The sequence below is a fragment of the Xenopus laevis genome, chromosome 7L (assembly GCF_017654675.1).
Source record: "Xenopus laevis strain J_2021 chromosome 7L, Xenopus_laevis_v10.1, whole genome shotgun sequence".
NCBI lineage: Eukaryota > Metazoa > Chordata > Amphibia > Anura > Pipidae > Xenopus > Xenopus laevis.
The window spans coordinates 139,260,034-139,286,462 of NC_054383.1; the positions used below are offsets into that span (position 1 = coordinate 139,260,034).

The 26,429-nt window shown below is 47.9% G+C and overlaps 1 protein-coding gene across 1 annotated transcript; it reads left to right on the plus strand.

The window, feature by feature from the left end:
- On the plus strand, nucleotides 1-25,906 carry arhgef19.L (Rho guanine nucleotide exchange factor 19 L homeolog). Its single transcript, XM_041569935.1, has 16 exons — nucleotides 1-380; nucleotides 9,679-10,160; nucleotides 11,778-12,074; nucleotides 16,237-16,327; nucleotides 16,571-16,734; nucleotides 17,409-17,656; nucleotides 20,435-20,595; nucleotides 20,816-20,968; nucleotides 21,407-21,536; nucleotides 22,301-22,375; nucleotides 22,915-23,004; nucleotides 23,321-23,484; nucleotides 23,727-23,885; nucleotides 24,272-24,351; nucleotides 24,740-24,844; nucleotides 25,206-25,906. The coding sequence occupies exons 1-16, from the start codon at nucleotides 376-378 to the stop codon at nucleotides 25,361-25,363; spliced, it is 2,562 nt and encodes an 853-aa protein (XP_041425869.1). The 5' UTR covers nucleotides 1-375; the 3' UTR covers nucleotides 25,364-25,906.
- Nucleotides 25,907-26,429: the final 523 nt, after the last annotated feature.

Below are 26,429 nucleotides of genomic sequence, written 5' to 3' on the forward strand. Positions count from 1 at the left end.
TACAGGTGCTGCAGGAGGAGGGAGCAGGGCCACAAGCAGAGGGGCCCCCGGGATGGGACAGGACAGGCTGAGGGTGGGGGGAGAAAGGAATCTTTCACAGGGAAAGTGTGTGGGACACTGAGAGGGGGGGAAAGTGAGAGGGACAAAGAGGGGGAAGGGAGTCGCTCTGGGCAAGACAAAGGGGAGAATGTGAAAGGGGGTCACATGGATGGGGAGAAATATTAGGAGGCACCTGCCCCGTTACTAAGGGAGAAGGAGGTGCAACAAGAGACAAAGAGAAGTCACAGTGCGGGGGGGGGGGGAGAGAAGCGGCCGTGCCATGTTCTGTCTGGGGCAAGACAAGTGCCAAGCGGACGGGACTGATGGACTCACACAATGAGGTAAGTTCTTTCACTGCCCCCGGCTGCCACTTTGCTCAGAGACTGGGGGACAGGTTTGTGCCCCTCAACTTCCCAACTCGTCCCCAACTCCTCATTGTCTCAACCTGTTGCTCCACAACTTGTGTCGTTACTTGTGTCGCATTTCTGCCCAACTGCATTTACTGCGCCCACTCACACCCGAGCCCAAGTCCTGCATTCTCCTCTTTTGTTTATTCACTGGAAAGTCTGCGGTGATGCCAAGGCCGAGTGTGAGTGTGAGTGTGAGTGCAGGAATCCTGGGAGTTATGTGCCAATGTGAGTGCAGGAATCCTGGGGATAATGTGCCAATGTGAGTGCAGGAATCCTGGGAGTTATGTGCCAATGTGAGTGCAGGAATCCTGGGAGTTATGTGCCAATGTGAGTGCAGGAATCCTGGGAGTTATGTGCCAATGTGAGTGCAGGAATCCTGGGAGTTATGTGCCAATGTGAGTGCAGGAATCCTGGGAGTTATGTGCCAATGTGAGTGCAGGAATCCTGGGAGTTATGTGCCAATGTGAGTGCAGGAATCCTGGGAGTTATGTGCCAATGTGAGTGCAGGAATCCTGGGGATAATGTGCCAATGTGAGTGCAGGAATCCTGGGAGTTATGTGCCAATGTGAGTGCAGGAATCCTGGGAGTTATGTGCCAATGTGAGTGCAGGAATCCTGGGAATAATGTGCCAATGTGAGTGCAGGAATCCTGGGAGTTATGTGCCAATGTGAGTGCAGGAGTCCTGGGAGTTATGTGCCAATGTGAGTGCAGGAATCCTGGGAATAATGTGCCAATGTGAGTGCAGGAATCCTGGGAGTTATGTGCCAATGTGAGTGCAGGAATCCTGGGGATAATGTGCCAATGTGAGTGCAGGAATCCTAGGAGTTATGTGCCAATGTGAGTGCAGGAATCCTGGGGATAATGTGCCAATGTGAGTGCAGGAATCCTGGGGATAATGTGCCAATGTGAGTGCAGGAATCCTGGAGTTATGTGCCAATGTGAGTGCAGGAATCCTGGGGATAATGTGCCAATGTGAGTGCAGGAATCCTGGGAGTTATGTGCCAATGTGAGTGCAGGAATCCTGGGAGTTATGTGCCAATGTGAGTGCAGGAATCCTGGGAGTTATGTGCCAATGTGAGTGCAGGAATCCTGGGAATAATGTGCCAATGTGAGTGCAGGAATCCTGGGAGTTATGTGCCAATGTGAGTGCAGGAATCCTGGGAGTTATGTGCCAATGTGAGTGCAGGAATCCTGGGAATAATGTGCCAATGTGAGTGCAGGAATCCTGGGGATAATGTGCCAATGTGAGTGCAGGAATCCTGGGAGTTATGTGCCAATGTGAGTGCAGGAATCCTGGGGATAATGTGCCAATGTGAGTGCAGGAATCCTGGGAGTTATGTGCCAATGTGAGTGCAGGAATCCTGGGAGTTATGTGCCAATGTGAGTGCAGGAATCCTGGGAGTTATGTGCCAATGTGAGTGCAGGAATCCTGGGGATAATGTGCCAATGTGAGTGCAGGAATCCTGGGAGTTATGTGCCAATGTGAGTGCAGGAATCCTGGGGATAATGTGCCAATGTGAGTGCAGGAATCCTGGGAGTTATGTGCCAATGTGAGTGCAGGAATCCTGGGAGTTATGTGCCAATGTGAGTGCAGGAATCCTGGGAGTTATGTGCCAATGTGAGTGCAGGAATCCTGGGAGTTATGTGCCAATGTGAGTGCAGGAATCCTGGGAATAATGTGCCAATGTGAGTGCAGGAATCCTGGGAGTTATGTGCCAATGTGAGTGCAGGAATCCTGGGAATAATGTGCCAATGTGAGTGCAGGAATCCTGGGATAATGTGCCAATGTGAGTGCAGGAATCCTGGGAGTTATGTGCCAATGTGAGTGCAGGAATCCTGGGATAATGTGCCAATGTGAGTGCAGGAATCCTGGGATAATGTGCCAATGTGAGTGCAGGAATCCTGGGAGTTATGTGCCAATGTGAGTGCAGGAATCCTGGGATAATGTGCCAATGTGAGTGCAGGAATCCTGGGATAATGTGCCAATGTGAGTGCAGGAATCCTGGGAGTTATGTGCCAATGTGAGTGCAGGAATCCTGGGATAATGTGCCAATGTGAGTGCAGGAATCCTGGGATAATGTGCCAATGTGAGTGCAGGAATCCTGGGGAAAATGTGCCAATGTGAGTGCAGGAATCCTGGGGATAATGTGCCAATGTGAGTGCAGGAATCCTGGGGATAATGTGCCAATGTGAGTGCAGGAATCCTGGGAGTTATGTGCCAATGTGAGTGCAGGAATCCTGGGGATAATGTGCCAATGTGAGTGCAGGAATCCTGGGAGTTATGTGCCAATGTGAGTGCAGGAATCCTGGGAATAATGTGCCAATGTGAGTGCAGGAATCCTGGGAGTTATGTGCCAATGTGAGTGCAGGAATCCTGGGAGTTATGTGCCAATGTGAGTGCAGGAATCCTGGGAGTTATGTGCCAATGTGAGTGCAGGAATCCTGTGCCAATGTGTTTACTCTTGGGCCCTATTAGTGCCATTCTTCATGTATTTAGAGTTATTTGTGTGTGGCCCTAGAAGTGCCCCTACTGGTTAATGATTTATATTTGTAATGGAACAAGGGAATATGTATGTGGTTCCTTCCTACAAGGGGTATTGGTGTGTTATGTCCATACAGAGACAAGGTGCAAGGAGTTGTGGTACTCGGAGTAGCTCAAGTTAGTGCAGGTGATACTGTTGTGCTCTGTATAGTCAGCCCAGGAGCTGACACTCACAGTGAATCATTAGGGATGCACTAAGCTTTGCCAGGCCTGAGACTCCCGTCTGGGACTGTATTTCACACAAGCAGTGGGCACAACATAAATGAAACATTCTGTACCCATTACAACCAATCAGCAGTTGGCATTTACTGCTGCCGGACAAAGAAAAAGTGGCAGCTATGAGTTTGGGTGCAGGGAGTTGTTGATGCTGTAATGATATCCCCTGGTGCCACCTGTGATTGGGTAATACTGTCTCAGAGGCTGTCCCATTATACAGATGCACTATGGCAGCTCCTCTCTGACTCTCTGGTGCAGGGGGAGAGGTGCAAAGGGGTAAATCCCAGTGGTTTCGGGATACTAAGCCGGCCCTGGGGTCACATGACCTTTCTCTTCCTCATCATGTGTCACAGTCTCTTTGATCTCCCCCCAATCTGCCCTGCACCAGACACAGCCCCGGGGGCAACAGCCTCTTACCTGCCCACAGGAATGACAATCTGGCGGGCTCCTCACAGACCCCCAAGCCCACGTCCAGGAATGAGAAGCAGTGATTGGCTGAGCTCTGATCCCCAGTCGGGGGGGGGGACTCATTTTCAGAGAATAATTCAATTACATGTGAGTGATGCAACTCCATTCCTCTGTCTATGAGAATATCTACCCCCCCCCAATCACACAATGGATTCCCTGCACCCCTCATTTATTCCCCAGTTTGTGCTGCTCCCTCGGATCTGACACCCTATAACCCACAATCAGTAAAATAATTCTCTTCTAATACCCCCCAAAAGTCTGTATGTGGCTGAGGGGGAAATCATTTTCTAATCAGACTTTGTTTCCTAGGTGACAGCGAAAGGTTAATATATTTGGCACATCAGAGTCTGGCACTGTCCTTAACCCCGACACGAACAGAGAATCTCACCTCAATGTCACCTCGACTTTTACTTGTTACTGATATTGTCTTCCTTATCCCCAGTGTCTGACACTCACGATTCAACTTGTATTTATAGAACAACTTACTGGTACCCCAATATCCTTCTTACTCCCTAACTAACCAGTGCTTGGAAGCCCCGTCACTTTATGTGCCATAGATAAATACTGATTATATATGAGATACCCGTACCTGCAGCCTTGTGCCTTTATATGGTCACAGACCCCTCAGTGACTTCTAATATCCTTATCATTTACAGTAGGGGGTACATTATCCCTTATAATACATGAGTGATACTCAGAGTTCCCTGTATAACTCAGCCTGCAGCCTTGTGCCTTTATATGGTCATAGAACAACCCCTCAGTGACTTCTAATATCCTTATCATTTACAGTAGGGGGTACATTATCCCTTATAATACATGAGTGATACTCAGAGTTCCCTGTATAACTCAGCCTGCAGCCTTGTGCCTTTATATGGTCACAGAACAACCCCTCAGTGACTTCTAATATCCTTATCATTTACAGTAGGGGTACATTATCCCTTATAATACATGAGTGATACTCAGAGTTCCCTGTATAACTCAGCCTGCAGCCTTGTGCCTTTATATGGTCACAGAACAACCCCTCAGTGACTTGTAATATCCTTATCATTTACAGTAGGGGGTACATTATCCCTTATAATACATGAGTGATACTCAGAGTTCCCTGTATAACTCAGCCTGCAGCCTTGTGCCTTTATATGGTCACAGAACAACCCCTCAGTGACTTCTAATATCCTTATCATTTACAGTAGGGGGTACATTATCCCTTATAATACATGAGTGATACTCAGAGTTCCCTGTATAACTCAGCCTGCAGCCTTGTGCCTTTATATGGTCACAGAACAACCCCTCAGTGACTTCTAATATCCTTATCATTTACAGTAGGGGGTACATTATCCCTTATAATACATGAGTGATACTCAGAGTTCCCTGTATAACTCAGCCTGCAGCCTTGTGCCTTTATATGGTCACAGAACAACCCCTCAGTGACTTCTAATATCCTTATCATTTACAGTAGGGGGTACATTATCCCTTATAATACATGAGTGATACTCAGAGTTCCCTGTATAACTCAGCCTGCAGCCTTGTGCCTTTATATGGTCACAGAACAACCCCTCAGTGACTTCTAATATCCTTATCATTTACAGTAGGGGGTACATTATCCCTTATAATACATGAGTGATACTCAGAGTTCCCTGTATAACTCAGCCTGCAGCCTTGTGCCTTTATATGGTCACAGAACAACCCCTCAGTGACTTCTAATATCCTTATCATTTACAGTAGGGGGTACATTATCCCTTATAATACATGAGTGATACTCAGAGTTCCCTGTATAACTCAGCCTGCAGCCTTGTGCCTTTATATGGTCACAGAACAACCCCTCAGTGACTACTAATATCCTTATCATAGACTAATAAGCAGATGAGGGCGGGTCCCTTAGAGAGATGATAAGTTTAATTACCCCTTTATCTTGCAGACTGGGCACATAATATCAATAACCATAAAACAGTTGGTTTCCCATGATTTTTGAGCAATAAATCTTTATATTCAGGTCATGAACCCAAATGGAATTGGTTTATTATAGAAGTAATGGCGCCATTAATCACTGATCCTTCTCTCTGTTGTTGCTACAATAAAATCCCTCAGATCGGCTTCCTTGACCCCCTGTGCTCATTATGATAAGTTCAACTACAATCGTCTCCGGTTGCTGCAACTTTCTCACCCCACAACCCAACATGCCCCCCCCCCCCACCTGCTGAAACTGCACCTCCCACTTCACCTGCAACTGTTTATAGGGAAATGTAGAAGAAAAATGAAGTCCCTCCATGACTGGTGCGTTGTGAGGTTATTAGATTGTTAGTACACAAGCCCCTCCCTTCGCTTTTTGTGGTGACCGTTTTGTAAGCAGGAGTAGAGGGATTGTCTGTATAGTAGGAAACGAGTTACTTGCCTCATACATCTTCCATCCCTTCCCCCAAACGTCACACATCTTCCATCTCTCACCTTCAAACTTTACACACCTTACATATATTCCCCCTAAATGTTACACACCTTCCAACCCTTCCCCCCAAACGTTACAGATCTTCCATTTATTCCCCCCAAACTTTACACATCTTCCATCTCTTCACCCCAAATGTCACACATATTCTATCTCTTCCCCCCAAACATTTACATCTTCCATTCCTTCCCCCAAATGTACAACATCTTCCATCTCTTCCCCCCAAATGTTACATATTTTCCATCCCTTCCCCCCAAACATTAAACATCTGTGTCTATATATTATACACTTACATTATGTGCATATATGATATGGGGGTGACAGAGGAAAGATGGGGGGCTGTGCCTATATATTATACACTTACATTATGTGCATATATGATATGGGGGTGACAGGGGAAAGATGGGGGGCTGTGCCTATATATTATACACTTACATTATGTGCATATATGATATGGGGGTGACAGGGGAAAGATGGGGGCTGTACCTATATATTATACACTTACATTATGTGCATATATGATATGGGGGTGAAAGGGGAAAGATGGGGGGCTGTGCCTATATATTATACACTTACATTATGTGCATATATGATATGGGGTGACAGGGGAAAGATGGGGGCTGTACCTATATATTATACACTTACATTATGTGCATATATGATATGGGGGTGACAGAGGAAAGATGGGGGGCTGTGCCTATATATTATACACTTACATTATGTGCATATATGATATGGGGGTGACAGGGGAAAGATGGGGGCTGTGCCTATATATTATACACTTACATTATGTGCATATATGATATAGGGGTGACAGAGGAAAGATGGGGGGCTGTGCCTATATATTATACACTTACATTATGTGCATATATGATATGGGGGTGACAGGGGAAAGATGGGGGGCTGTGCCTATATATTATACACTTACATTATGTGCATATATGATATGGGGGTGACAGGGGAAAGATGGGGGCTGTACCTATATATTATACACTTACATTATGTGCATATATGATATGGGGGTGACAGAGGAAAGATGGGGGGCTGTGCCTATATATTATACACTTACATTATGTGCATATATGATATGGGGGTGACAGGGGAAAGATGGGGGCTGTGCCTATATATTATACACTTACATTATGTGCATATATGATATAGGGGTGACAGAGGAAAGATGGGGGGCTGTGCCTATATATTATACACTTACATTATGTGCATATATGATATGGGGGTGACAGGGGAAAGATGGGGGGCTGTGCCTATATATTATACACTTACATTATGTGCATATATGATATGGGGGTGACAGAGGAAAGATGGGGGCTGTGCCTATATATTATACACTTACATTATGTGCATATATGATATGGGGGTGACAGAGGAAAGATGGGGGGCTGTGCCTATATATTATACACTTACATTATGTGCTGTTCAGGGGGAGGCAGAACACCTGGGTGAACGTTATTCTTGGAACGTCTCTGCTGGGAAGCGACTCCCTGATGTTCTTCCTGCAGGCGCCACAAGCTCAGACAGAGGATCGGCCCATTTCCAGTCTCTTTAATCAGCGCAAATCCCAGCCAAGCGCAGAGCGTTGCAGTTCTGCAGAGCATTCTACCTACACTCCCTGCACCCTCTCACCTCCTGTCATTGTGATTACTGAGCCCAATCTCTGGGCATTTCATGGAAAGGTCCAATGAGCCCAACGGGTCGCTGTCACCTGAAACAAACGATACATAATATTAGTTCTGTAGATTATTTGGGGCTCCCCTGAGAGACACGTGGGATTTATGGTGCCCCCATTGTCCCATAGAAAGTACTTGCACCTTCACATGGAATGTGGGCACTGGACTTTTTCTGTTTTTCAGCACCGCCAGGTTTGAGTTAGAGGATAAAGGTGGGTAACAAGAACACCGGGGTGCACAGTATATTGGGGTTTCTGTAGTCAATTAGCACCTCTTGTTGGTACAGACCTGCTATAACTACTACTGTTCTACTGACTGTGCTGCTCCCCACTGGCACCTTCCACTAACTCTCATTTACTGAACCTGAAATATTATATATATATACTGTATATATACTCACCTTTTATTTATTCATTAATTGTAATGGTGACGTTTTCATAAAGGAACCCTGCTAAATTATTGGTGAAATAGAATTTTTTGTGGGTTCTTGTCCCTAAAAACCTTCTACCTGGAATTTCAGTGAACCCAGTTGCCATAAACATAATATTTCAGTTCATTGCTTGATATTAGGATGTTATTCTACTGGATCCCATCCCTGCAGCACCTACCTGTCCATCATAGCTACTTTATTCATCATAATTAATAGCAGTAATAGTAATAAGTAACAGCACATCAGGCTAATGTGGGGTGCCTTCCATATTCCATCCCCTGCTATAGTTCCAGGGGTACCCAGGGAACACATAAACACTCTCCCCAAATCTCCCCCTAACTGACCTTCAGACTGGGCCCCCTTAGCTCATAACAAGGTTACAGATATATAGAAACATTGGGGTGTCACCCTGCTATAGTTCCAGGGGTACCCAGGGTACAAATAAGCACTCACCCCAAATCTCCCCCTAACTGACCTTCAGACTGGGCCCCCTTAGCTCATAACAAGGTTACAGATATATAGAAACATTGGGGTGTCACCCTGCTATAGTTCCAGGGGTACCCAGGGTACAAATAAACACTCACCCCAAATCTCCTCCTAACTGACCTTCAGACTGGGCCCCCTTAGCTCATAACAAGGTTACAGATATATAGAAACATTGGGGTGTCACCCTGCTATAGTTCCAGGGGTACCCAGGGTACAAATAAACACTCACCCCAAATCCCCCCCTAACTGACCTTCAGACTGGGCCCCCTTAGCTCATAACAAGGTTACAGAGATATAGAAACATTGGGGTAACAGTCACCCTGCTATAGTTCCAGGGGTACCCAGGGTACAAATAAGCACTCACCCCAAATCTCCCCCTAACTGACCTTCAGACTGGGCCCCCTTAGCTCATAACAAGGTTACAGATATATAGAAACATTGGGGTGTCACCCTGCTATAGTTCCAGGGGTACCCAGGGTACAAATAAGCACTCACCCCAAATCTCCCCCTAACTGACCTTCAGACTGGGCCCCCTTAGCTCATAACAAGGTTACAGATATATAGAAACATTGGGGTAACAGTCACCCTGCTATAGTTCCAGGGGTACCCAGGACACAAATAAACACTCACCCCAAATCTCCCCCTAACTGACCTTCAGACTGGGCCCCCTTAGCTCATAACAAAGTTACAGATATATAGAAACATTGGGGTGTCGCCCTGCTATAGTTCCAGGGGTACCCAGGGTACAAATAAGCACTCACCCCAAATCTCCCCCTAACTGACCTTCAGACTGGGCCCCCTTAGCTCATAACAAGGTTACAGATATATAGAAACATTGGGGTGTCACCCTGCTATAGTTCCAGGGGTACCCAGGACACCAGCACTCACCCCAGATCTCCCGTTTGAGGGCCCAGCATTTTGAGTATAAATAAGTGAACTAACAATGCATCTCTGTTGTGTTCCAGGCCTGGTCTCACTAATAATCTGGTTATGGACTATCAAGCTCTTCTGGACTACCAGCCACATCGGACCCCCATACAGTGTGAGGGCAGGATGGTGCCCGGCTTGGCAGAAGCAGCAGCTACAGAGAGACACAATGTGATGAGACACATTGCAGTTTACCAGCAGGAGAGCTTGGCATTTGGGGGGGTTCCCAGTCTGGATTACAGGACGATACAAAGTCCCTTGAACACAAACATCTCGGGGGTCGCAGATCAGCTCCAGGACCACTGGGTTATGAGGATTGAGAAGTTGGGAGAGGAGCTGATACAGGAGACTTCAGTAGGAACCAGGGAGCAGCAGCCTTTGGGCTTCAACCCAGAAGTGAAGAGAAGGAACAGCAGCACCGAAAGTGATGGGGACCCCCCAAAATCTTCATTATCCTTCATTGACACCCCCGACCTGCTCTCCAGCACCAGCCAGGGATCAGAGAGAGGGAAATCAGCCTGTAAGTGTTATTTGTTCTACCCAGTGGCCCCATGGTCTGAACAGTTACAGACACTGATGCCCCATTAGGATCCCCCTGCCTGGAAAATATAATCCAGTCTCTCCCCCAGTACTTACCCAGGTACAGAGCTCTGATTCTCTGTACTTCCTGCTCCTGGGCTGTTCTCTTTCCCATGGTCAGACAGGAACCTCCCCCTGGGTAAGTGAATCCAATCTCCCCCAGTACTTACCCAGGTACAGAGCTCTGATTCTCTGTACTTCCTGCTCCTGGGCTGTTCTCTTTCCCATGGTCAGACAGGAACCTCCCCCTGGGTAAGTGAATCCAATCTCCCCCAGTACTTACCCAGGTACAGAGCTCTGATTCTCTGTACTTCCTGCTCCTGGGCTGTTCTCTTTCCCATGGTCAGACAGGAACCTCCCCCTGGGTAAGTGAATCCAATCTCCCCCAGTACTTACCCAGGTACAGAGCTCTGATTCTCTGTACTTCCTGCTCCTGGGCTGTTCTCTTTCCCATGGTCAGACAGGAACCTCCCCCTGGGTAAGTGAATCCAATCTCCCCCAGTACTTACCCAGGTACAGAGCTCTGATTCTCTGTACTTCCTGCTCCTGGGCTGTTCTCTTTCCCATGGTCAGACAGGAACCTCCCTCTGGGTAAGTGAATCCAATCTCCCCCAGTACTTACCCAGGTACAGAGCTCTGATTCTCTGTACTTCCTGCTCCTGGGCTGTTCTCTTTCCCATGGTCAGACAGGAACCTCCCCCTGGGTAAGTGAATCCGATCTCCCCCAGTACTTACCCAGGTACAGAGCTCTGATTCTCTGTACTTCCTGCTCCTGGGCTGTTCTCTTTCCCATGGTCAGACAGGAACCTCCCCCTGGGTAAGTGAATCCAATCTCCCCCAGTACTTACCCAGGTACAGAGCTCTGATTCTCTGTACTTCCTGCTCCTGGGCTGTTCTCTTTCCCATGGTCAGACAGGAACCTCCCCCTGGGTAAGTGAATCCGATCTCCCCCAGTACTTACCCAGGTACAGAGCTCTGATTCTCTGTACTTCCTGCTCCTGGGCTGTTCTCTTTCCCATGGTCAGACAGGAACCTCCCCCTGGGTAAGTGAATCCAATCTCCCCCAGTACTTACCCAGGTACAGAGCTCTGATTCTCTGTACTTCCTGCTCCTGGGCTGTTCTCTTTCCCATGGTCAGACAGGAACCTCCCCCTGGGTAAGTGAATCCAATCTCCCCCAGTACTTACCCAGGTACAGAGCTCTGATTCTCTGTACTTCCTGCTCCTGGGCTGTTCTCTTTCCCATGGTCAGACAGGAACCTCCCCCTGGGTAAGTGAATCCGATCTCCCCCAGTACTTACCCAGGTACAGAGCTCTGATTCTCTGTACTTCCTGCTCCTGGGCTGTTCTCTTTCCCATGGTCAGACAGGAACCTCCCCCTGGGTAAGTGAATCCAATCTCCCCCAGTACTTACCCAGGTACAGAGCTCTGATTCTCTGTACTTCCTGCTCCTGGGCTGTTCTCTTTCCCATGGTCAGACAGGAACCTCCCCCTGTGTGTAATATATACAGTGAGTGTAATGGAAACTAAGGGCCAATAACTGAGTCTCTTCCCCTCAGGGCGTAAGATCCGACTGTACCTCCCAGACCTCAGTCCCAGTTCCTCGGCAGAAGACGACTCAGTGTTTGTGGAGCCGGGGAGCCCAGAGCCCAGGGTATCGGAGGTTAAAGAGTCCCCCGAGGAGGTGGTGGCCCCACAAGGGAAAGGGGAGCAGGAGAGATGGAGGTTCTCAGCATCGGAGCTCATCAGCAAACTACAACTCACCCAGAGGCGCAACAACTTCACTGCCCGACTGGGCAAGTCCCTTTCTACCAAAATCACCCTGAGAGAGAGGGGGACGTCCTCCAGCCAGGAAGGTATGTGTGGGGTAAATATGGGGTATGTATGGGGTAAATATGGGGTATGTATGGGGTATGTGTGGGGTAAATATGGGGTATGTATGGGGTATGTGTGGGGTAAATATGGGGTATGTATGGGGTATGTGTGGGGTAAATATGAGGTAAGTATGGGGTAAATATGGGGTATGTATGGGGTATGTATGGGATATGTATGGGGTAAATATGGAGTATGTATGGGGTAAATATGGGTTAAATATGGGCTATGCATAGGGTAAATATGGGATATGTATGGGGTAAATATGGGGTATGTATGGGGTATGTATGGGGTATGTATGGGGTATGTATGGGGTAAATATGGTATTTGTATGGGCTAAATATGGGCTATGCATGGGGTAAATATGGGGTATGTATGGGGTAAATATGGGGTAAGTATGGGATAAATATGGGGTATGTATGGGATATGTATGGGGTAAATATGGGGTATGTATGGGGTATGTATGGGGTAAATATGGGCTATGCATGGGGTAAATATGGGGTATGTATGGGGTAAATATGGGGTAAGTATGGGATAAATATGGGGTATGTATGGGATATGTATGGGGTATGTATGGGGTAAACATGGGGTATGTATGGGGTAAATATGGGGAATGTATGGGGTATGTGGGTGTATGTATGGGGTAAATATGGTTTATGTATGGGCTAAATATGAGCTATGCATGGGGTAAATATGGGGGAAGTATGGGGTAAATATGGGGTATGTATGGGGTATGTATGGGATATGTATGGGGTATGTATGTATGGGGTAAACATGGGGTATGTATGTATGGGGTAAACATGGGGTATGTATTGGGTAAATATGGGTTAAATATGGGCAATGCATGGGTTAAATATGGGGTATGTATGGTGTAAATATGGGATATGTATGGGGTATGTATGGGGTATGTATGGGGTAAATATGGGGTATGTATGGGGTAAATATGGGTTAAATATGGGGTATGTATGGGGTAAATATGGGGAATGTATGGGGTATGTATGGGGTATGAGGGTGTATGTATGGGGTAAATATGGGGTATGTATGGGGTAAATATGGGTTAAATATGGGGTATGTATGGGGTAAATATGGGGAATGTATGGGGTATGTATGGGGTATGAGAGTGTATGTATGGGGTAAATATGGGGATATGTATGAGGTAAATTTTGGATATGTATGGGGTATGTAGGGGCCTCATGAATAACCTGGTGCAACACTCAATGGACCAATAACTGATAAGTATTAATAAGATACAATTTCTCATTCTTTCCACTTTACTGCCACACTAACACCTCCCTGCTCCACTCTTTCTCTCACTTCTGCTCCTCTCTTATGTCTGCTCCAACCACTCTGTCACCTTTGCTCCACCCCTCTTTTACTTGTGCTCCACCCTCTCTTATGTCTGCTCCACCCACTCTCACACTTTTGCTCCACCCCCTCTCTTACTTCTACTCCACCCACTCTCTTATTTCTGCTCCACCCTTCTCAGTCAAACCTAGTTTGTAATAAAGTTGTGTAAAATGTAACTAAGAGGAGAATGAGACGATGTGCAGATCAGTGAACCCCGATATTTAATGGGAAACAGTACAATGACAATAGATTTGCACCAATGTAATAATAATGTTCATCAACAAAAAATGTCATAGAATCTGGGGATTCTCTCAGCTCCAGAACATAATGTGCTGACAATATTCGGAGAATCTGGAGAAATGTCTGTACAAGGGACAAGAGTGCAAGTGAATATTGGGGTGTCAGGGTGTTCGGAGCCTCAGGTGGAGCTGCAGTCAATTATTATATATTATATAATGTGCAACTGAAATCCTGTATCAAGTGACAATGGGGCAGAAGCCCAGAAATGGGGCTCCTCACTTCCCAAATGGTTACAGAGTACTGGGAATAGAAGAGGGGGTGCAACACAGTGGGGAACATTTCCCTCACCCCCAACATCAAATTCAACCCGAGCAGAGATTTTCTTACAAAAAATAGAATTTCTCAGTTTCAGAATCTGATCCATTGTCTGTATTATTTGTCATTAGATATCGGGGTTCCCTCATCTGCCAGTCACCCCATTCTCTCTCGCAGCTTCTGTGGAAACATTAGTTTACTCCACTTCTCTCTCTCTCCTACTCCACTTCTCTTCTATTCTCTCTCACTTCTCTATTACTTTTCTTTCACTTCTCTCTCACTTCTCGTTCACTTCTCTCATGGGCACTAATCTGTAGAGAAGGGAGAAGGGACTGAAAAGGTTAAATATCCTCTTTAAATATCAGGTGGATATAGTGGGCGGGACCCCCGGAGGAAGTGCACCTGGACTGCTCCAAACTGCTTCGACATCAACTTTTTATATTAAAGGGACAGTTCACTTTTTCATACAGATTATTTTTATATAGCGCACCCCAGTAGTGACATAAGCCCCCCCATAGCCAGAAAATATTCCATAATGGAAGAAACTACTAATTCTCTGCATCTCCCCAATGTATAACTGTCTGTCTGTCCCTTTCTCTGCACTGCTGCTTCTGACTCCTGTATCAGCTCTCAGGGGTGATCCTGGCACTGCTGCTCTCTCTTCCACTCTGTGCTTTAAACGTTAGTGTTTGAGTGGGTCAAAGGGGGTCACATCGCTACTCCGGAGTAGTATTTTATTCCCAGCACCAGCACAGCCAAATGTTCATGTTAAAAAATGGAAATTCCGCTCTAAAGGAGTAGTATTAGGGTTATGATTTGGGTTAGGGGCAGGATAAGGGTTAGGAGTAGAATTAGGTTTAGATGTAGGATAAGGGTTAGGAATAGTTTTATTGTTAGGGCTGAAATAAGAGTTGGGCGGAGGATACATTTTAGGATTAGGGTGTAGATTATGATAAGAGTTATGAATAGAATAAGGGTTAGGAGTAGAGTTGGGGTTAGTAGTAAGGTTAGAATTTAGGTTAGGCGTAGAGTTTGTTAGGCTTAGGAGTATAGTTAGAATTAAGGTTAGTTTAGGAGTATGGTTAGAATTAAGGTTAGCCATAGAGTTAGGGTTAGGAGTAGGGTTAGAATTAAGGTTAGAAGTAGGGTTAGAATTAAGGTTAGGAGTAGGGTTAGAATTAAGGTTAAGAGTAGAGTTAGGGTTAGCAGTAGGATTAGAATTAAGGCTAGGAGTAGGGTTAGAATTAAGGTTAGCCATAGAGTTAGGGTTAGGAGTAGGGTTAGAATTAAGGTTAGGAGTAGGGTTAGAATTAAGGTTAGGAGTAGGGTTAGAATTAAGGTTAGCCATAGAGTTAGGGTTAGGAGTAGGATTAGAATTAAGGTTAGGAGTAGGGTTAGAATTAAGGTTAGCCATAAAGTTAGGGTTAGGAGTAGGGTTAGAATTAAAGTTAAGAGTAGAGTTAGGGTTAGGAGTAGGGTTAGAATTAAGGTTAAGAGTAGGGTTAGAATTAAGGTTAGCCATAGAGTTAGGGTTAGGAGTAGGGTTAGAATTAAGGTTAAGAGTAGCGTTATGGTTAGGAGTAGGGTTAGAATTAAGGTTAGGAGTAGGGTTAGAATTAAGGTTAGCCATAAAGTTAGGGTTAGGAGTAGGGTTAGAATTAAGGTTAAGAGTAGAGTTATGGTTAGGAGTAGGGTTAGAATTAAGGTTAAGAGTAGGGTTAGAATTAAGGTTAGCCATAGAGTGAGGGTTAGGAGTAGGGTTAGAATTACAGTTAGGAGTAGGGTTAGAATTAAGGTTAGCCATAGAGTTAGAGTTAGAAGTAGGGTTAGAATTAAGGTTGAGAGTAGGGTTAGAATTAAGGTTAGCCATAAAATTAGGGTTAGGAGTAGGGTTAGAATTAAGGTTAGCCATAGAGTGAGGGTTAGGATTAGGGTTAGAATTACAGTTAGGAGTAGGGTTAGAATTAAGGTTAGCCATAGAGTTAGGGTTAGGAGTAGGGTTAGAATTAAGGTTAGGAGTAGGGTTAGAATTAAGGTTAGCCATAGAGTTATGGTTAGGCGTAGGGTTAGAATTAAGTTTAGGATTAGGGTAAGGGGTCATTTTGTCTCTATATCCCTCCATAGAATTCAGCTCATACACTTGTGCGCAGCCTGGAACCGACACCCCTGTACCCCCCCATTAAGGCCCCCAGAGAAACTGTGTTTGTTGCCCTGACGAGGAATGTTTCTGCCCCTCCCCCGCAGGTAAAAGAGGCAGAAGGGAGCGGAGATGTAACAGCGCGGGGGTGGCGACTCTCCTACATCCGGGGTCGGAAAGTGACAGCTCTTGGCTCAGGTACCTCATTCTATTTATATTCTCCCTCATCTGCCCCAGAGGAGCTTACAGTCTAATTCCCCCTGTGTACACATTGGCCATTGGTTTAACATGGGGACAAATAGGAGTAAAAAAGCCGAATACTGAGCCCAATGTCGTACTCCCTTGTTCTCCCACCTCCCAGTCCCTTCCCCACCCTGAGTGGGTGCTAGGACCCTGTGTGGGAGTCACGGTTGACCCCCTGCTTGTGCTTTTCCCTTCCAGGAATAAAGTGACAGAGGGTGGGGGAGGCAGCGCTGGGAGACCCCCCAATGAGGTGCCCCAGGAGCAGTCCCAGCCCCCCAGTGAGGAGAGACTGATGCGTGGGGGGAGGGCACAGAAGAGACAGTCGTATTGTGAGAGGAGACAGTCGCGCTTTCTGTTGAACTGTAAGTACCAAACTCTGCTACAATTGCTCATGAGTCGTAACAACAAAAGTTCCATGAAGTTCGTTCTGTGCTACTGAGTCTGCAGAGCCAGTATTTTCCCTCCCAGGGGTAGAAAAGTTTTTGATTGATAAAATGAGAAAAAAAACCCCAAACTGAAGTTTGTAGGGGGTTATGTAGCAGCTCCACCTCACTGGGACATGGAAATTCTTATGTCATTACTTTCCCTTTAAACCCTCTATATCAGGGATCCCCAAGCATGACACAAGCATGAAAAATGTTCTTGGGGTGCATATAAGGGCTGTGATTGGCCATTTAGTAGCCCCTATGTGGATTGTCAAACCACATTGAGACTCTGTTTGACAGTACACCTGGTTTTTATACAACCAAAACTTGCCTCCAAGCCTGGAATTCAAAAATAATCACCTGCTTTGATGCCACTGAGAGCAACATCCAAGGGGTTGGAGAGGAACATGTTACTCACGAGCTACTGGTTGGGGACCACTGCTCTATATTAAAGGTGTAGTTTACACACAATCCCAGTTATGTCTGCGGTCTTCTCAGTAGAGATGATGGGCTTCTCAGATCAGATTGGGTACAATTTGGCCCCACACATTGCAGAGCATTGCCCCAGTGCCCCCTGTACCCCTCCCCTGACCTGTGCTGTTGCCCCCCAGCCATTCTCTATCAGGAATACAGTGACGTCGCCATCAACCGGGAGATCCAGCGGCAGAAGCGGGAGGACACGGCGGGGGACGAGGAGGAGGTAACGGCCAGTCCCAAGAGTAACTTGTCCCCCAGCAGCTCCTTCCGCTCCCAGCGCTCCTCCCGAGGCTCCACCTTCTCCCTGTGGCAGGATATCCCAGATGTGCGGGGGAGTGGCCTTCTCAACACTTTAACCACCCACGAGCGGAAACTGCAGGAGGTGAGACTCCGCCCATGAGGGGCACTGAAACATCAAATCCAAAGGGCATGTTCCTTTGGCCAAATGATTCCAAGAAAATTCATTTTTAGTGGAGTAACTTCCTGGGGTGCAGCAGGTGCAACTGAACCCAGGCCCACCCCCACAGTAGAGGGGGGGATTAACTGACCCCCAATACACAGTACCCAAGGTATAGACACTATTCCATTATTGTAATTTAGATTTACTCTACTCCTCCCTGTCAGAATTCTCACAACCAGTACAATACATTGCCAATGGACTATTGATCCCCCATTTCTGTGTACCCTCTTGGTACAGAGAGACCCTAACGAGCGTGAGACTCTTCTTCCCTCTAATTAACTCTGTGCCCCCGACACGACTGCCCAGGAAAATCATGCATAATAAATAGACATGCCATATTGTTTCCCTTACACAGTTCTTCCTTATTAAATGAGAGAAGTGAAAGCTCCTCAGCCAAGATAATGCATCTCCTCTGTTACCCCATTCTAATTAAATCCTATTACCCAAAGGGCAGATTCATTGTACCCCACACTCCAGAGCTGATAGTAACAATGCTTTTGCCCTTATTAAGCTTGTCATCCCCTTACAGTAATTCATTGACCCCAATACTACTTGGGTTCAGCCAATCAGCCAATCATATTCTCCCTTGTCTCCTCTCACTTCTGCCCCAAGCTCACATTCTATGTACCAACCTGCCCTCCTCCTCTTCCTCTTCCTCTATCCTTCTCCTCTTCCTCTGCCCTCCTCCTCTGTCCTTCTCCTTTTACTTTGCTCTCCTCCTCTTCCTCTGTCCTTCTCCTCTTCCTCTGCCCACCTCCTCTTTCTCTGTCCTTTTCCTTTTCGCTCCTCCTCTTCCTCTGTCCTTCTCCTCTTCCTCTGTCCTTCTCCTCTTCATCTGCCCTCCTCCTCTTTCCTCTGTCCTTTTCCTTTTCGCTCGCTCCTCTTCCTCTGTCCTTCTCCTCTTCCTCTGTCCTTCTCTCTTCATCTGCCCTCCTCCTCTTCCTCTGTCCTTTTCCTTTTCGCTCCTCCTCTTCCTCTGTCCTTCTCCTCTTCCTCTGCCCACCTCCTCTTCCTCTGCCCACCTCCTCTTCCTCTGTCCTTCTCCTTTTCCTTTGCTCTCCTCCTCTTCCTCTGTCCTTCTGCTCTTCCGCTGTCCTTCTCCTTTTCCTTCTCCTCTTCCTCTGTCCTTCTCCTCTTCCTCTGTCCTTCTCCTCTTCCTCTGCCCACCTCCTCTTCCTTCTGTCCTTCTCCTTTTACTTGCTCTCCTCCTCTTCCTCTGTCCTTTTCCTTTTCGCTCCTCCTCTTCCTCTGTCCTTCTCCTCTTCCTCTGTCCTTCTCCTCTTCATCTGCCCTCTTCCTCTGTCCTTCTCCTTTTCCTTTTCGCTCCTCCTCTTCCTCTGTCCTTCTCCTCTTCATCTGTCCTTCTCCTCTTCCTCTGTCCTTCTCCTTTTACTTTGCTCTCCTCCTCTTCCTCTGTCCTTCTCCTCTTCCTCTGCCCACCTCCTCTTTCTCTGTCCTTTTCCTTTTCGCTCCTCCTCTTCCTCTGTCCTTCTCCTCTTCCTCTGTCCTTCTCCTCTTCATCTGCCCTCCTCCTCTTCCTCTGTCCTTTTCCTTTTCGCTCCTCCTCTTCCTCTGTCCTTCTCCTCTTCCTCTGTCCTTCTCCTCTTCATCTGCCCTCCTCCTCTTCCTCTGTCCTTTTCCTTTTCGCTCCTCCTCTTCCTCTGTCCTTCTCCTCTTCCTCTGCCCACCTCCTCTTCCTCTGCCCACCTCCTCTTCCTCTGTCCTTCTCCTTTTCCTTTGCTCTCCTCCTCTTCCTCTGTCCTTCTGCTCTTCCGCTGTCCTTCTCCTTTTCCTTCTCCTCTTCCTCTGTCCTTCTCCTCTTCCTCTGTCCTTCTCCTCTTCCTCTGCCCACCTCCTCTTCCTCTGTCCTTCTCCTTTTACTTTGCTCTCCTCCTCTTCCTCTGTCCTTTTCCTTTTCGCTCCTCCTCTTCCTCTGTCCTTCTCCTCTTCCTCTGTCCTTCTCCTCTTCATCTGCCCTCTTCCTCTGTCCTTCTCCTTTTCCTTTTCGCTCCTCCTCTTCCTCTGTCCTTCTCCTCTTCATCTGTCCTTCTCCTCTTCCTCTGTCCTTCTCCTTTTCCTTTGCTCTCCTCCTCTTCCTCTGTCCTTCTGCTCTTCCGCTGTCTTTCTCCTTTTCCTTCTCCTCTTCCTCTGTCCTTCTCCTCTTCCTCTGTCCTCCTCCTCTTCCTCTGTCCTTCTCCTTTTCGCTCCTCCTCTTCCTCTGTCCTTCTCCTCTTCCTCTGTCCTTCTCCTCTTCCTTTGCCCTCCTCCTCTTCCTCTGTCCTTCTCCTTTTCTTTTTCTCTCCTCCTCTTTCTCTGTCCTTCTCCTCTTCCTCTGTCCTTCTCCCTTTCCTTTGCTCTCCTTCTCTTCCTCTGTCCTTCTCCTCTTCCTCTGTCCTTCTCCACTCCTCTGCCTTTCTCATCTTCCTCCACCCTTCTCCTCTTCCTCTGTCCTTCTCCTTTTCGCTCCTCCTCTTCCTCTGTCCTTCTCCTCTTCCTCTGTCCTTCTCCTTTTCCTTTTCTCTCCTCCTCTTTCTCTGTCCTTCTCCTCTTCCTCTGTCCTTCTCTTTTTCCTTTGCTCTCCTCCTCTTCCTATGTCCTTCTCCTCTTCCACTGCCCTTCTCCTCTTCCTCTGCCCTTCTCATGTTCCTCTGCCCTTCTCCTCCTTCTCTGCCATTCCTCCCTGACTCCCGTCTCTTCCAGGCCAAGTTTGAGCTGGTGACCTCAGAGGCCTCGTACGTTCACAGTCTCTCCATAGCCGTCGATCATTTCCTCAACTCCCCTGAGCTCAACGAGTGCCTCGGGGCCCAAGAGAAACAGTGGCTCTTCTCTAAGCTCCCTGAGGTGAAGGAGATCAGTGAAAGGTGAGTTCCCCAGGTCTTCAAACACCTGATTCAAGATTAGAATATTATTAGCCACAAACTGCCAGCAGTGAGGGCCTTTGTCAGGAATCTGAGGGACCCCTTCAATGTGTGGATAAGTTCTGGGTCAATGTGGGTCTATGCAGAAGAACTGTCCCATTAGGACAAGTTATTGGGGTTCTGGAGGAGTTGCCAATTGAAGTGTGTTTGTGGCCCCTACAAGGTTCCTGATGGATCTGGAGGAGAGGCTGGAGGGGGACATCTTGCACTTTGATGTATGCGACATTGTCCTGCACCACTGCCCGGAGCTGCGCCGCGTCTACCTGCCCTACGTCACCAACCAGGCGTATCAGGAACAGACTTACCAGCGGCTCCTGTAAGTACCTGCTGCCAACTCCATGCCTAATGCATTATACTGGCACTGACTGACCACTAGAGCATCATGGGAGATGGGGAGTAGGGAAGGGGCCCCTGGCATTGGACAACTCAGCTGTCCTGTTACTTTTGTTGCATTTGGGGCCACAGGAAGACTGGGGCATGAGCCTCTGCAGGAGGGGCCACTGGGCTGGCACAAGGTTCATGGGGCAGATTATTTCAGGTACTGAATATATTTGGGGTGGATAATATCACAATGATGATGTCATACACAGAAGTCTATGGAGCAACATCTCCTTTCAGACCCTCCGTCAACCCCCCATGCACTCAGACATATTAGAGGCCAATGTACAGGAGGCCAGGCATACTCTGACTACAACTCCCAGCATCCCCTGCTAGCCTAAAGCATGTTTATGATTTGAGTCTTTATTCCTCTCAGACAGGAGAACTCGCGCTTCCGAGGGATTCTCTCCAAACTGGAGGAGGACCAGGTCTGCCAGCGCCTCCCCCTCACCTCTTTCCTCATCCTGCCCTTCCAGAGGATCATGCGCCTCAAAATGCTGGTGGAGGTAACGCCCATTTGGCCCCGAACATGAGAATCTCCCATCATCCCTTTCCCCAGTCAAACACTTGTATCTGAATGTGCCCAATGGCCAGAATGTCAGAACCCGCTGTTATACCTATTCCATACCTCCCAACTGTCCCCGTTTTAGAGGGACAGTCCCTCTTTTGACAGCTCAACCCGCAGTCCCTCATTTGTACTGGAAATTCCCTATTTTCTCTGCAGTGAACAGCCAGAAAAATAAACAAAGTTTCTAACTTAATTGGCTCTTGGCAGAGAGTACAGAACAGCCACAGCTGCAGATAAGATACATTTGTAACAATTTTGAGATAAGCAAATAAGTAATTGTAACAATATAAGAGAACAGGTCCCTTGGGAGAAGTCAGACTCACAACTTAAAGGGTAATTCACCTTCATTAGCAAAACTGTAATAACTGAAAAACGTGTGTCTGTCTGTGTCTCACTGTCCGTGTGTCTGTCTGTGTCTCACTGTCCGTGTGTCTGTCTGTGTCTCACTGTCCGTGTGTCTGTCTGTGTCTCACTGTCCGTGTGTCTGTCTGTGTCTCACTGTCCGTGTGTCTGTCTGTGTCTCACTGTCCGTGTGTCTGTCTGTGTCTCACTGTCCGTGTGTCTGTCTGTGTCTCACTGTCCGTGTGTCTGTCTGTGTCTCACTGTCCGTGTGTCTGTCTGTGTCTCACTGTCCGTGTGTCTGTCTGTGTCTCACTGTCCGTGTGTCTGTCTGTGTCTCACTGTCCGTGTGTCTGTCTGCAGAACATATTGAAGCACACGACTCCCGGCTCCCAGAATGAGGACACGGCCAGCAAAGCCTTCACTGAACTAAAGAAGGTGGGGGCAATAATCTCTATATCAGACTGGAATGTGGGGGCTGGGGGGGGTGAATAGGGGGGGAGCGAAGCAATGTCAGTCAGCATCAGGAGGGCCGCAGGGTATAGTCCTGTATTAAATGGCTAGAGATTAATAAGGGTCATTCTTCCCCTAGACAGGGAGCTGGTAAGGCCCCATATAGAATATTTGCCAGCCCCCCCCCCCGGATCCCCCTGCCTGTATTACTGTAGCCTCTGTAATAGCCCCCCCAGGACACCCCACTGTGTATTTTATGGGCGGGGCCACTGCGGGTGGGTGAGATCTCCTCTCTGCAGGTGGGTGACACATCACAGGGGGGTGTCAGTAAATTGCTCCCAGTCTGGCTTTGCATTGGCTCCCACTTGCCACTTGGCTGTGAAGGGTCAGTGAGACGTTTGCCAGTCACAGACGTGATGTGGGGGGAGCTGGCACCCATGTGAGACATTTGTAAGATATGTGAGGGGTCGGGCAGGACCATCTGGTGCCAGACAGACACTGAGTAACCCCTGTTGTGCCTGCAGCTGGTGAAGGGGTGCAATGCCAGCGTCCAGTCCATGAAGAGAACCGAGGAGTTAATTCATCTAAACAAGAAGATTCACTTTGAAAGCAAGGTGAGGAGTGGGCACAGCTGGGCAATGGGTGGGCACAGCCAGGGGAGGAGTGGGCACAGCTGGGCAATGGGGGGGGCACAGCCAGGGGGAGGAGTGGGCACTGCTGGGCAATGGGTGGGCACAGCCAGGGGGAGGAGTGGGCACAGCTGGGCAATGGGTGGGCACAGCCAGGGGGAGGAGTGGGCACAGCCAGTGGACATATAAAAGTGAGCAGTGGGCATTTCTGTGGGTACCAGTGCAGTGAGTGAGTGAATTGTGTGAGGATTTAGGAGAGTGGAACCAATTCCCCCACTGATCTCTCCTGTTTCTGTGTCAGATCTTCCCTCTGATCTCCCAGTCCCGCTGGCTGGTGAAACACGGGGAACTGGTGGAACTGGACATGCAGATCCCAAACAGCGCCGGCTCCAAATTCAAGCTCTGCCCCAAACCCGTTTATCTTCATCTGTTCAACGACTGCCTCCTGCTCTCCAGAAGGAAAGAGTAAGTACCCAGGGGCCCCGGGGCCAGAACAGATTCCTTTCACTCTTCTTCCTGGACCATTGGTATTGTTGGACTTCTGTAGCTGAAAATGCCCAAATCCCTTTCCTTGTGGGACCCTCATCCTGATCCAAATGGATCTCCCAGCCCTGTCCCTCTCTATCATTAGATCCCCCTTCTGTCCCCACTCTGATTGGATCCCCCTCCTGTGCCCACTCTGATTGGTTCCTGCACTCTGCTTCCAGGTTGGGTAGATTTGCAGTCTTTGCTCATGCCCAGATGATGGATCTGAAGGTGACGGATCTGAGTTGGAAGCTGCAGGAGGTGCCGGGGGAGGTTTTCCACGTCCAACTGTGCCACGAGCAGAAACCCAAACACCAGATCCTGCTGAGGGCCCAGAGCGAGTGAGTTGGGGCCAAGGGTTGAGTGTAGGAATGGGACAGATCTTTAGCTCCATCTGTTGGTCAAATGTAGAAGAGCAGCAGATGTTCCCTTGGCTGGGAGGGGGGTCTGTAATCCAGTGACCCCCAACATTTGATGTTTTGGGGGTTCAGTGGGGGTGAAGACAAATGGGGGTACATAGGTACAATTCAAACAGACCCAGGGGACCCATCTCTATTATGGAAGGCTGGGTCAGTGCAAATATATGTATATATCTCTGCCCAATGAGGCGCCAGTAATTGCACCTGGATCTGTCCTTGCAATTTGGGGGAAAAGTAAGATGGGAGCCTTTGGGGGTCCAGGAATGTTAATAGGGGGATATACAGTTATATGTTTTATTTGCCAATAGGAGTGAGAAGCAGCGTTGGATCTCAGCCATGTTCCTCTCCAGCGCCCAATCAGATCTGGAGATTCTGACGGACAGTGAAGGTGCCTCTGTCTTTTCTGTGTATGGGGGGAGGGGCGGGGCACAGGGATTTGATGGCAAGTTCCAGTGTCGGACTGGGACACCAGGGGCCCAACCAAGAACCTTAGACCAGGGGCCACTCTCAGTACTATTATAATTCCTCTCCTCACTCAACCTCTATAGTCTCTTCTCTTTACAGACTATAATCTATTATTCCATCTATTTAGCCTCTTTGTTCTCATAGAAATAGGGAATGGCCATGAAATAGGCCAAAAGTTTAGAAGCAGGAGGGCCCCCGGGACTTTTCCTGGTATCCCAGTGGGCCAGTCCAACACTGACTAGTTCTGTATCACGTTATTTAGTGCAAACTGCATTTATATGAGCCAAATCTTTTCTTTCCCCCTCCCCCAGACATCCCACAAGTCCAGTGCATCAAGGGTTACACGGCGCAAGAGCACGATGAACTGACGCTGGAGAAAGCGGATATATTGCGACTCGCAGCCAAGACTAGTGACGGTAAGAAAGTCATATAGAGGAAATGCGACGAGCAAAAGTGCAGCAATGCGCCCCAACTCCAGGAGTCCCCTGTGTAACTTGTCAGGGGGAGGCACAATCCCATCATTCCCTAGTTAGCATTGCACTGTTGGTTCCCCCTGCGTGTACCATGTACGTATATACAAGTAGCACTATAATAGATATAGACTTGATGGAGGGGAGTCTTTATTCAAGCTGAGCTACTATGCATGCGAGTGAGTTTACATTATGGCAGCTCCCACATCTGGTTGCTATGGTTCTCACATAACCCCCTATCCTTGGATGCAGAAGATACTGAATCCCCCGATTGTCCTAATGTTCTTATTTTGTTTTTGGGGTTCAGGCTGGATGGAAGTGATTCGTCTCTGTGATGGAGAAAGGGGGTGGGTCCCAGCGACCCATGTGGAAGAAATAACCAATAAGAATGCGCGGCTGCGAAACCTGCGAGAGAACAAGCGCATTAAACATGCAACAAGCAAACTGGAGAGGGATCCGCCCTAAAGTCTCCCCGACGCCTCCCCGATTGTCCCAACTCCTCTTGGACCTGCGTCCGGAACATTTCACTTGGCCAGTGCACCCCCGGGGGCTTCTCTGCTCTAACCTTAGGGGCAACTACAGCAACGGGCCCCCCCCAGGGTACAGCCTGGCCCTGATCACTAATAACTGCTGCAACTAATAGTCTCTGCACCCAGAGCAACTGCTATTTAGGAACGCTATAAATAGGGAATAATGGATTAGGAATTGGGGGTTAGAGCAGTTCTGGTAGCGCTGGGATGGGGCTCACGTTCTGCAGCAAGAAAGTGTCTTGTTAATGCGATAGTTCCCGCCCCTACCCAACAACTCCCTGCACCCCTATAGAATCAGGGCTCCATTGTTACCAGCTGAGACCGGCTGCTGACAGAGGATACTGGGAGTTGTAGTAATTCTGCTGCAGGAGTTAGGGAGTTACAGAATGAAGAACAGCCTCCTGCTCAGACCCTGACATTGAATTTCTACTGAACCACATTGTAAATACGTCGCCCAAATTAAACGTCATTCTCTGCACCCGCACCGTCCCTTGTCTTTCCCTTAAACCAGCAGCGACACAGATATTATTCATGGGCCCCAGCTTTTAGCTCATTCTCTCAGACCCACTTCCAACTGGTTCCCATGGACTGGAGGGGAAGATGGTGTCATTCCAGTATATAAAGAGAGATCACAATCTCAGCCTGGCAGCTATAGGCCTGTAAGTCTGACAGCTGTGGGGGCAAGTTATGGGATCACATTCAAGGTTATATTATGAGAATGGCATTATGGATACATGTTACAGGGAGAGCTGGGAAGTTGTGGGAAGTAGCTGGACTGGCAGATACAGTAGATGGCTACAAGGAAGGGTCGGATGCCTTTTAGCAGACAATACAGGGTTAGTGAGATTAGCTCTTAGGCTACTGGGGCACAAGGCATTTCTCCAGTGTTGGACTGGGATTGCTCAGACAGTGTATATATTCAGTGTATATCTCTCAGCCATATTATGTATCAGACAGACAGTGTATATATTTAGTATATATCTCTCAGGCATATTATGTAT

Bases quoted from the DNA above. Each gene is read 5' to 3' on its own strand.
- arhgef19.L (XM_041569935.1), top strand. The intron at 10,161-11,777 runs GTAAGTGTTATT...TCTTCCCCTCAG, and splicing joins AGAGAGAGGGAAATCAGCCT to GGCGTAAGATCCGACTGTAC. The intron at 17,657-20,434 runs GTGAGACTCCGC...CGTCTCTTCCAG, and splicing joins ACGAGCGGAAACTGCAGGAG to GCCAAGTTTGAGCTGGTGAC.